General features: G+C 42.6%; 1 protein-coding gene and 1 pseudogene across 1 annotated transcript; both read right to left on the reverse strand.

Moving 5' to 3' along the window:
• Positions 1–5,052, reverse strand: part of LOC108697516 — a 48,455-nt pseudogene extending 43,403 nt beyond the window's left edge.
• Positions 5,053–9,542: 4,490 nt separating this feature from the next.
• Positions 9,543–10,324, reverse strand: LOC121396016 (2-aminoethanethiol dioxygenase-like). The gene is made up of 2 exons (XM_041570612.1): positions 9,823–10,324; positions 9,543–9,746 (listed from the first exon to the last, which is right to left on the reverse strand). The coding sequence occupies exons 1-2, from the start codon at positions 10,007–10,009 to the stop codon at positions 9,580–9,582; spliced, it is 354 nt and encodes a 117-aa protein (XP_041426546.1). The 5' UTR covers positions 10,010–10,324; the 3' UTR covers positions 9,543–9,579.
• Between the last annotated feature and the right edge of the window lie 2,055 nt (positions 10,325–12,379).

A 12,379-nucleotide genomic window follows, 5' to 3' on the forward strand; every position in this document is an offset into this window, starting at 1 on the left:
CTCAACGTATATGGCAAAAAATGACTATTTTCAGCATTTATGTGGCATATTTTTTCTGGCAACTGTGCTTCAGTGGCTGCAACCAAAAAAACTGGGCAAACAATGTCTACAAGGTCAACGTATGGCGAAAAATTACTATTTTCAGCATTTATATGGCATATTTTTTCTGGCAACTGTGCTTCAGTGGCTGCGTCCAAAAAAACTGGGCAAACAATGTCTACAAGGTCAACGTATGGCGAAAAATGACTATTTTCAGCATTTATATGGCATATTTTTTCTGGCAACTGTGCTTCAGTGGCTGCGTCCAAAAAAACTGGGCAAACAATGCCTACAAGGTCAACGTATGGCAGTTGTTTAAAGAGAACAGTAGATTACTAGCCAGCAAAGCTACCTAAGCTAAAATGTCCCTCAAGTCCCTGCAGACTTCTGTCCCTCCAATACAGAGCAGTATCAAGCAGATTACTAGCCAGCAAACTTACTATCATCTGTCCCTGAAATCACTAACAGCTCTCCCCCTACACTATCTCTTCCAAGCACACACAGGCAGATTTTTCAGATACATTTTTGCCCTTGATCCCCCTCTGGCATGCCACTGTCCAGGTCGTTGCACCCTTTAAACAACTTTAAAATCATTTTTCTGGCCCGAAATGTCTTTTCTAGATGTTAAAGTTCGCCTTCCCATTGAAGTCTATGGGGTTCGCGAACCGTTCGCGAACCGCTCGCATTTTTGCGCAAGTTCGCGAATATGTTCGCGAACTTTTTTTCCGACGTTCGCTACATCCCTACTCTTTACTAACCTAGCGATTCAGCATGACAATCTGGGGAATAGAATTGTAGTGTCCCTCCATACATCGAAGGCCTTTGACATGGTCCAGTGGCAATACTTATGGGAGGTATTAACTCGGTATAAGCTAGGTCCTAAACTTCAGAAGTGGATTCAGCTTCTGTATGCACACCCGAGGGCCAAGGTATTGGTCAATGGACAAATATCCGACAGCATTTATCTAGGAAGAGGCACCCGCCAGGGGTGCCCTCTTTCGCCTTTGCTTTTTGCCCTGGCTATAGAACCCCTCGCCATTAGAATACGGGCGAATGAGGATATACAGGGCCTGTGTGTAGGTAACCTGATTGAAAAAATCTCGCTATACGCTGACGAAATGCTTGTCTATCTGGCCAACTCGGGTGCAGCCCTTGAAAATCTCCTGGCAACTATTTCTGAATTTGGACAATACTCCGGTCTGAAAATAAATCGCACTAAGTCGGTGGTGGTCCCCATAGATCCCCTTCCCCCGTATTCGCCGGACACCTTACTACAACTCAAGGTTGTGAACTCATTTAAATACCTGGGTATAGAGATTCATAAAGACCTTAATAGATATGTACAACTTAATTTAGATCCAGTAGTGCAGACCCTGACTAACAAAGTTGCTGTATGGCAAGACCTCCCTCTTTCTTTACCAGGCAAAATTAATATGTTTAAAATTATGTTTTTACCCAAATTTCTATATACTCTCCACAACTCTCCCATAACCCCTCGGGCCCATTGGTTCACCAGACTAGACAAAATAATTAGGAATTTCTTATGGGCAGGAGAACATCCCCGATTAAACTTTAGGGTGTTACAGGCGCCGGCTTCTGGAGGAGGCCTAGCATTACCTAATCTTAAACTCTACTTCCTTGTGGCCCAGTTGGTTTATGCCCACTGGTGGATTGTCCCTGATAGAAGCAACTCAGCGGTGGTGTTAGAAGTGTTAGGCTCCTTTGAGGCCCTTGCCAAACTCCCTTACCGAGGTGTCTCCCCATATCACGTGACCACTACCCCTATGCAAACAGTGGTGAAAGCATTTCAGAAATCCCAAGAACTGGTTCGAGGAACCTCCACCACCTGGTCCCCCCATACCCCGCTATGGGGTAATAATCACCTCCCTCATTTACGCTCACTCCCAGACATCGCCCGGTGGGCACAGATTGGGATTAAAACTCTTGGTGATATCGTCGCGGGGGGTGACTGTAAGAGCTTTGCCACAATCCAACAGGACTTCCACCCCCACCCGGATACGTTACATAGTTACATAGTTAAATTAGGTTGAAAAAAGACAAAGTCCATCAAGTTCAACCCCTCCAAATGAAAACCCAGCATCCATACACACACCCCTCCCTACTTTTAATTAAAATTCTATATACCCATACCTATACTAACTATAGAGTTTAGTATCACAATAGCCTTTGATACTATGTCTGTCCAAAAAATCATCCAAGCCATTCTTAAAGGCATTAACTGAATCAGCCATCACAACATCAACCGGCAGTGCATTCCACAACCTCACTGTCCTGACTGTGAAGAACCCTCTACGTTGCTTCAAATGAAAGTTCTTTTCTTCTAGTCTAAAGGGGTGGCCTCTGGTATGGTGATCCTCTTTATGGGTAAAAAGGTCCCCTGCCATTTGTCTATAATGTCCTCTAATGTACTTGTAAAGTGTAATCATGTCCCCTCGCAAGCGCCTTTTTTCCAGAGAAAACAACCCCAACCTTGACAGTCTACCCTCATAATTTAAGTCCTCCGTCCCTCTAACCAATTTAGTTGCACGTCTCTGCACTCTCTCCAGCTCATTTATATCCCTCTTAAGGACTGGAGTCCAAAACTGAACTGCATACTCCAGATGAGGCCTTACCAGCGACCTATAAAGAGGCATAATTATGTTTTCATCCCTTGAGTTAATGCCCTTTTTTATGCAAGACAGAACTTTATTTGCTTTAGTAGCCACAGAATGACACTGCCCAGAATTAGACAACGTGTTATCTACAAAGACCCCTAGATCCTTCTCATTTAAGGAAACTCCCAACACACTGCCATTTAGTGTATAACTTGCATTTATATTATTTTTGCCAAAGTGCATAACCTTGCATTTATCAACATTGAACCTCATTTTCCAGTTTGCTGCCCAGTTTTCCAGTTTAGACAAATCACTTTGCAAAGTGGCAGCATCCTGCATGGAACCTATAGTTCTGCACAATTTAGTATCATCTGCAAAAATAGAGACAGTACTTTCAATGCCCACCTCCAGGTCATTAATAAACAAGTTGAAAAGCAAGGGACCTAGTACAGAGCCCTGCGGTACTCCACTAACAACACTGGTCCAATTAGAAAATGTTCCATTTACCACCACTCTTTGTAGTCTATCTTTTAGCCAGTTGTTTCGTTATTTCCAATTACGCCATGATTTCAACGTGCAATTCCCAATAAAGCCTGTGGACCTAAAGACCTATCTGCACAGGTTAGACCTACCAAAACCCCTATCCTGGTTATATACGATACTATCTACCGCTGGTCCCTCTCCCCTTGAGAGAGTTAAGGGCAAATGGCAAGCAGACATTCCTGACCTGGATGATGAAAAATGGAAGGACGCACTACAGCTTGTAACAGCACTATCAATATCCATGAGGGACAGGCTTATACAAATTAAATTTTTAAATAGAGTTTACTTAACCCCCTACCGCCTGGCTAAAATCTATGCTACGGTGTCGGACCTGTGCCCTAAGTGCAGTGTGGAACCTGGTACTCTGTTTCATGTGTTTTGGTCCTGTCCATTAATTCAGAGTTTTTGGAGTGCAGTCCTCCAATACTTGAATAAAAAGCTTGCACTGCCCAGCATTCGTTCGCCAGAAACCTGTCTGTTGGGGATAGTAGGGGATTTGCAGCTGCACCCGTATACTAGTTTATGTTATTTACAGCTCCTGTATTATGCTAAGAAAGCCATATTAATGCACTGGAAATCGCTCAACCCTCCCACGATACAATATTGGAAAACTCTGGTAAATGATTCTCTCTCGAATCAGAAACTGACCTATCTCTCGAGAGGATGCCCCGCGAAATTTGAAGCGATCTGGGGTACTTGGTTGAATGTGCAAACTGGTTAACTGCCTATACACTAATTTATTGGATGTATCATATTATACCTTACCCCCCCTCCCCCCTCTCTCTCTCAACTTTCTCCCTTTTCTGTCTCTTTGTCTCTTTGTTGTTCTTAACTGTGTTATGTTTTAAACTTTAAATAAAAAACTTTTAAAAAAAACATGCAAACAGTAAACTACTACTTGCCGATTGGTTGCTGTAGGTAATAAAATCTGTTGCCAGCATAGCAACTTTTCTTTAAATAACCTCCAATTTTGTTTATCATGGACCAAAATGATATGGAACTTCAGATGTGACAAGATTCCAAACATTTTATCACAATAAACACAATCTTACCAGTGGAGTAAACGGTCTCCCCGTGATTCACAGAAGTCACGAAATCCAGGAAAAATACGGTAAAAATCATATTCATCCCCATCCTGTGGAAGACCAGTGGAAGCCTTCATTGCTGAAACAACTGTTCCAAGAGCATGCTGGAAAACAAGTACCGTAAGATTGTAAAAAAAAGTTGTAAATCCACAAGGTATTTGCCTTGAACTGGACTCACAAAAAATTACAGTATTTTAGGTCTAATCCCTAATAAACTAACTTTTAATTAGCATGTTACTTGGCAGACCAGAGGGAGGGGTTGTTCCCTTTAATCGTAAGCAACTATAGATAACATAAATAAAAATAGATAAAATCACTCCTGAGTGCTGTGTGATTCAACAAATGTAAGCAACGATTTCACTAGCAATTCTTCGCAAATAGTATTTATTCTATGCGGGAAAGGGGCATGTTTACGAACAGTTGAGATTTGGAGATAAATATGTCAGAAAGTGTGTGAAGGGGATTCGCATACAGCATTTTAAGTGATAAAATTTGCTCTGTTGCCTTCCACACAATACTGATTTAAACATTACCTAAGCTTTTGTTCAAATGTGTGAAAAACGTAATCTTCGGTATTAACGTAACAAAAATACTCAGCTATCACTGGTGTGTACGTTCTAGCTACAATTTCAATGCATGAAGGAAAATAATTAACAAAAACCTAAACCTTAACAAAAGCGTCTGTCTGAGAAACCGGGAATGGTCTCGGTGCTGTCACGTGACTGGTCTTGATCTTCCCGAATATCTACCGAAACCTCCACCTTCAACATGCCTCCACGGTAGCTGCTAGTTCCAAGTTGCTAACAGGCAATGCTAACGTCGCGCTAGTTCCGTGTCAATATTAGGCCTCCGGTGACGTCACGCACATGTGACTTGCGGCGCCTGCTTCATTTTGAACCTGGTGGAGCAATCCTCAGTTCAGCGAAAGGAAAGCAATATGGCTTGACATTGGAAGGAATTAACAGAAAAGCACATTCGTTTGAGAGTAGTAAGGCATTCAGTAGAACACCCATAGAAAACAATGTATAAGGAGGGAAACTTCAAATCAAAGCATTTAAAGCTGAAGTTTCACTATATGAGAGGGTAAAGGAGTAACGCACAGCGCGACGGACAATTATTCAAAATACTGTAAGGGTTTCTTTTAAACCACAATAGAAAAACGATTTAGTTGACAAAAGTTGAGGCACGGTTCAGTGTAGAAATAAAAACTGGGTAAATAAAAAGGCTGTGCAGAATAAAAAATGTTTCTAATGTAGTTAGTTAGTCAAAAATGTATAATGTATAAAGGCTGGAGTGACTGGTTGTGTAACATAATGGCCAGAACACTACTTCCTGCTTTTCAGCTCTAGAACTCTGATTTAGTCGTGGACTTGAAGAGGCCTTGAGGGGCCACATGGGACATATCTATTCAGTGAATTTGCAATTGATCCTCAGCATTCAGCTCAGATTCAAAAGCAACAGATAGGACCAGTGGTCCGCACCCCCTCAGGGCCCCCGGCAGCCCGCGCTCCACTGAAAACGCGGGCGGTATGGAGGGGGGCGGGGCCCGGCTGCGCATCACAAACCAGGGCCCGCCCCCCTCTAGTTACGCTACTGGATATGACCCATGTGGCCCCCCTCAAGTCTCTGATTGGTGACTGCCTGGTAACCAGGGTAACCAGTCAATGTAAATCAAAATCAAAAACTGGATAAATAGGCTGTGCAAAATAAAAAATGTTTCTAATATACTTAGTTAGCCAAATATGTAATGTATAAAGACTGGCGTGACAGAACATAGACAGAACATAGACTTTGAAGGGGGGCCACATGGGTCATATCTGTTGCTTTTGAATCAATAAGATCAATTGAAAACTCACTAAACAGATATGTACCATGTGGCCCCCTTCAAGTCGCTGACTAGCTCAGAGTTAGAGAGCTGAAAAGCAGGAAGTAGTGTTCTGGCTATTATGTTACACATCCAGTCACTCCAGCCGTTATACATAACATCTATGCCTAATTAACTATTAGAAACATTTTTTGTTTTGCACAGCCTATCTATTTACCCAGTTTTTATTTTTACACTGAACAATTCCTTTAAGCCTCGCCTCCATTTGCTTTAATCCTCGCCTCCATTTGCTTTAAGCCACGCCTACTTCCTGTCACACTGCTCACCGCCGGGCTTCTAATTGAAGAGCAAGTGGTAGACCCTTCCAGTTGCTGCTGGGTGCTGTAGAGTTTCTTACAATTTAGTATGTCCAGTGGCCTAACTAGAAGTTATTGGGCCCCACAGCAAACTAATTTTAGGACCCCCAAAATACACAGAGGTTGACCTGTTTTACCAATATATGTTGAAATTGCTCTTTATTTGGGCCTCATGAGGCCCCTGAGTATGTCATTACAAAAGTATGAAGATCCAAATTACGGAAAGATCCGTTGCCTGGAAAATCCCAGGTTTCAAGCATTTTGGATAACGGGTCCCATACCTGTATTTATTTTTTATCTTATTCAGGAACTGTCATTCATTTTTCTGTCTCTTATTCAAAGCAATGAATGGTTGCTAGGGTAGTTTAGACCTTAGCAATCAGATTGCTGAAATTGCAAACTGGAGAGCTGTTAAACTGAAACACAGCAAACAACAAAACATGAAAACCAGTTGCAGATTGTTTTAAAATATAACTCTACATTTATACTAAAAGTGAACAACCCCTTTAACAGTTCAGAATCTGCTCATAGATCACTGAGCTGCCAGACTCAAACAACAGAGACAGGAACATTCAACTTCTTAATTATAGAAAAAAATGGAAAAAGTAAAAGATGGAAAGTAATTGTATTTATTACTGGTGAATAATTGGAAAACAACTAAACTAGGGATGCACCGAATCCAGGATTCGGTTCGGGATTCTGCCTTTTTCAGCAGGATTCGGATTCGGCCGAATCCTTCTGCCCGGCCGAACCGAATCCGAATCCTAATCCTAATTTGCATATGCAAATTAGGGGCGGGGAGGGAAATCGCATGACTTTTAGTCACAAAACTAGGAAGTTAAAATGTTTCCCCCTTCCCACCCCTAATTTGCATATGCAGATTCAGATTCCTTTCGGTATTCGGCCGAATCTTTCGTGAAGGATTAGGGGGTTCGGCTGAATCCAAAATAGTGGATTTGGTGCATACCTTAACTAAACTAAAAAAAAGTGTTAGGAAGGTGACCAAGCCCTTTAAGATAATGTTTATAAATCTGAGTGTTACATTGCAGATGTATTCAAATGCGAGAAAAGAACTTGCCACAGAAAAACTCACTTTCTATTCATTCCTATGGGATTTCGAAAAGCACATTTATCAAATGATGAACTCCAGTGATAAATATGATTCTAAAACTCCAATAGGAATGAATAGAAAGTGAGTGAGTTTTTCTGTGTTGAGTTCTATTCCCACATTTTGATAAATCTGCCCCTAATGGTGATGAGCCCGTTTACTAACAATTGAGTTGAGGTTTTTTCCCCGCAAATTTCAGAAAATGTATGGTTTTCCTATATTATAAGCTCTAAAAACTGGAAATTTATTTAATGTAAATACCTCAAAAACCTCAAATGCCAGAATTCTCCAAGTAAAAGTTGTTTAGATGCTATAGAAGTCCATGATAGCTGTGCTGATCTTATTGGACCAATGTAAATCATTTTGGACTTTGTCCATGAAACTAAAATTTTAAATGGTTTTTAAGGTATTCATAATTTTTAGCGAATCGGTTCAGCATTTTTTTTGTGTCCATACTTTTTATATATGGATCTTTTAATAAATTCAATAACATTTAGGGGCAGATTCACTAAGGGTCGAATTTCGAAGTAAAAAATACTTCGAAATTCGACCCTCGAATTGAAATCCTTCGACTTAGCGCTAAACGTTCGTTCGTTCGATCGAAGGATTTTTCGTTCGAACGATTAAATCCTTCGAATCGAACGATTCGAAGGATTTTAATACAACGATCGAAGGAAAATCCTTCGATCAAAAAATGTTTAGCAAGCCTATGGAGACCTTCCCCATAGGCTAACATTGACTTCGGTAGGTTTTATCTGCCGAAGTAGGAGGTCGAAGTTTTTTTAAAGGGAAAGTACTTCGACTATCGAATGGTCGAATAGTCGAACGATTTTTCGTTCGAATCGTTCGAATCGAAGTCGAAGGTCGTAGTCGAAGGTCGAAGTAGCCCATTCGATGGTCGAAGTACCCAAAAAATACTTCGAAATTCGAAGTATTTTTCATTCAAATCCTTCACTCGAGCTTAGTGAATCGGCCCCTTGGTGTTTAAGAGCTTGTGAGTTTAGGCTTGGTTTCAAAAACCACTAATATCCAACCTTTAATAAATAAGCCTCCACAGGGGTGAAGGGAGATTTGTCACCCCTGATAAAAATGCATGGCTGTGGGCTACAAACCTCCCAAAAATGCTTTTCCATTGGCAATAACTGAAATTGCCAGTGGTAAAACCTACACATTGCAAAGTCACCTACAGTTTGTCCAGATACAAATTCAGAAGAACGAAGATATGGGTCCCAGACACCCCAGTCCAACACTAGTTAGATTGTTGCAATTGATGGATAGCCACTTTATATTTAACTAGACATTAAGCCCGTTAAATTAACGGGCGCTAGAACATATCCGTGGGCAGGGCCGGGCCAAGGTAGTTTGGCACCCTAGGCAAGGACTTCAATTAGCGCCCCCCTTATCTTGTATTACCATTTCCCACCTTACCATTACAGTTTTTTAATAAACAAACCTTACAAAACATTGATGAAACTTTTCATTTATATAAATATTGCCCCCAAATCTGTACTTGTGCCAGCAGTCAGCCATAAATATGCCCCCAAATCTGTAATTGTGCCAGCAGTCAGCCATAAATATGCCCCCAAATCTGTAATTGTGCTAGCAGTCAGCCATAAATATGCCCCCAAATCTGTACCTGTGCCAGCAGTCAGCCATAAATATGCCCCCAAATCTGTACCTGTTGTGCCAGCAGTCAGCCATAAATATGCCCCCAAATCTGTACCTGTGCTAGCAGTCAGCCATAAATATGCCCCCAAATCTGTACCTGTGCTAGCAGTCAGCCTTAAATATGCCCCCAAATCTGTACCTGTGCTAGCAGTCAGCCATAAATATGCCCCCAAATCTGTACCTGTTGTGCCAGCAGTCAGCCATAAATATGCCCCCAAATCTGTAATTGTGCCAGCAGTCAGCCTTAAATATGGCCCCAAATCTGTACCTGTGCCCAGGCTCCCCCCCCCCGGCTCCCCCCACACCAGACATCATCGAGCTGTAGTAGTGACAATACCCGTCATCCGCTGGGTGTCGTAGGGGATGCCAGGATGACCAGGAAGGCAGCGGGCCCATCCAATGCGCTGATGTGATGCAGGTTCCCCCTGTGTGGAGCTAGCAGGCAGGACGGGCTGTTATCCCGAACTTTCGCACGGAGCGCATCGCTACCAGGCGCACAGAGCCGCACTGGAAGGGGAGCAGCGGAGGGGTGAAAGTGAGAATTTCGAGGGGCTCCTTTCCTGCTGCACCGGCCGCTTCCAGCCGATCAAAGCCGTTAATGTGGAACTTGCCGTAGAGCACGTTAAGCTGATACAGTCCACGGGGCGCAGCAGGAACACTCCCATGCCGAAGCACGAAGTCTCACAGATGTGCATGTAAGTCATGGGCGGCCGCGGGCCCTTCCCTCCCGAGCCGACTCGCCGAGTCCCTCCCAGGACCCAGACCCACATCTTCCACCCTGCACCTGGCTCATTTTCCACAGCTGTCCCAAGTTCTCCTCCGACAGGCCCAGACCGACCCCTCCGCTGCTGTGAAAACTCTGCCGGGCCACCTTCTGTGCGAGAGAGCTCATTTCGTCCCAAGGCATTTCCCTCCGGCTCCTGCCTGCGCTGAGCACTGGATTAGCCTAGAACCGACTCGCTTCCTATTGGCTGCGCGGCGCTAGAACTGTTGCTATGTTGCTAGGAGACGGTCCGTGCTGCACATGCGCAGTAGCGCATTTCCACGGACACAGGGACGGACTGGACGCAGAGACACTTGGATTTTATTATATAGGATAGGATTGTTAGAGGTGCAATGGTAATGTTTCTCTGGTTGAATGGGTGTGAGAACTGGCAATTAGCGACTTTTGTGCTGATGAGTTCTAGTTATTTATATACAGTCTATTCTGATTGATTTATTCACCATTGTTTATTCACCTAAGGGGGTAGTGGTTGGAGAAATGATGCTCATGCAACTAAGTGGGTTTAACCTTTTAAATGCCATAGAAACTAGAATCTACTTTCTGCAGCGTTTACTACTGGGGGAGCGAAGGAGCGGCTTTTAAAGACACGCCTTTCGTTTCTGCTTGTTCCCACGCCTCTAGGCAATGAGGTACCCCTTTGGCGGGATCGCCCAGGGGCCCCATAGGAACAGCGGACAAGTTTCTGTTGCTTCCTGTATCACAGCCTACTTCCTCTCCCTCCCTGCGCCGACCCTCGACCTGGATCTGCGTGGGACACCTACCTCCAGCGCCTCCAGTCCAGTTCAACGATATTCAACGTGGATCTGCTGCTTACAACTCTGATTCTGACTGCTAATTACACTAGGGGAAAAAAAAAAAGCATTGCTTTTTGTGTGTTTTTTTTTGATTTTAGTGATTTTATCGAATTCCGCTCTGTTCTTTGTTACTTTGTTTTGCCCATGGAAATTTTGTCTGCTATATATCCATTTTGAGGTCTCTGTGAGCCATATAGTTTGGTTTATCTATGCATATTGGGCATCAAGCTGTTCACTAGACCCCTGGCATTCATATTTAGGATGCTGGTACGTTATGAACTGTGGGGTATGCAATAGGGTAAAATGCAAGCTTTGTGACAATTTTCAGAAATGTCTAAAAAAACATTGTTTAGCATGGCTTTGCAGTTTGGTCGTTTGCAGTAGAAAGACATATTTACTCGTTTTAGGTTCGTTAGGATGTGTACTGAAAATATATGGTTTTCTAGGGTCTCGATACTGTTAGAGGGTCTCAAGGCACATAATAATCATACCGGGTGCTTATATTGTAGTAGCCAGCATGTCATACATGAAAATTCATATGCACTATTTGGATTTGGGGGTCTCTGTATGCCACATAGTTTGGTAAATCTATGCATATTGGGCATCAAACTGTATTGTAGACCCCTGGCGTTCAGAACCTGTTTGGAGGGCCCCTGGCAACCATATTCAGGGTGCTTTTTCTTGGTACCTTATTCGGTGTGGGAGATGTGGAGCAGCAAAATAAAACCTTTGAAGTGATTTTTTCAGAATTTTAATACATTTTTATAAACCGCTACATTCAGACAAGCTTTGATGTTTGGTAGTTAGGAGTAGAGAGACATAGTTACCCATTTTGGAATGTGTACTTTTTTTAAAAAATATATAGTTTTTGGGGGTAAACCTATTGTTTAGGATTTTTTGGCCTTGGAATCTAAAGTATGCTGTTTTCTGCCTTAGTGCTTTCAAAATTCGGTAATACATTGCCTGGAGTTATTGGCACATTCGAAAGACATGAGGCTTTCCAAATCAGTTGGGTTTTCCTGTGTAAAATTAAGGGGCAAATTCATCAAGGGTCGAATTTCGAGGGGTTAAATCCCTCGAAATTCGACTGGGGAATAGAATCGAATAGAATCGAATAGGCAATTCGGGCGAATTTACGCGCTGGCGAATAGTCAAATTGACGAATATTTGCCAGGCGAATAGGCGCTCGATCGAATATTTGCTCGAAGGATTTTCATTTGATCGAATGCCTTTTTATTCGATCAAAAACTTGGAAAACAAGCCTATGGGACTTTCCCATAGGCTTTTAAAGCAATTCGCTAGGTTTTAGGTGGCAAAGTAGGCAGTCAAAGTATTTTTAAAAGAGACAGTACTTTGACTATCGAATGGGTGAATAGTCGCAGCGTTTTTGCGCTCGATCAAGTACTTCGACTATTGAATGGCGAATAGTCGCAGCGTTTTTGCACTCAATCTATTCGAATCATTCTACTCAGGCGAATTTAAGCCAATTCGATAGTCGAGGAGCACAAAAATTCGAAGTTTTTTTACTTCGAATCCTTCACTCGAAGTTAGTGAATCGGCCC

Source organism: Xenopus laevis, chromosome 7S (assembly GCF_017654675.1).
Source record: "Xenopus laevis strain J_2021 chromosome 7S, Xenopus_laevis_v10.1, whole genome shotgun sequence".
Lineage (NCBI taxonomy): Eukaryota > Metazoa > Chordata > Amphibia > Anura > Pipidae > Xenopus > Xenopus laevis.

What these genes read in the sequence shown, in the direction of transcription:
- LOC121396016 (XM_041570612.1), bottom strand. Translation starts at nt 10,009, where the DNA reads ATGTGGGTCTGGGTCCTGGGAGGGACTCGGCGAGTCGGCTCGGGAGGG. An exon ending in CACATTAACGGCTTTGATCG is followed by an intron (nt 9,747 to 9,822) that starts GCTGGAAGCGGC and finishes CTCCCCTTCCAG; the next exon opens with TGCGGCTCTGTGCGCCTGGT.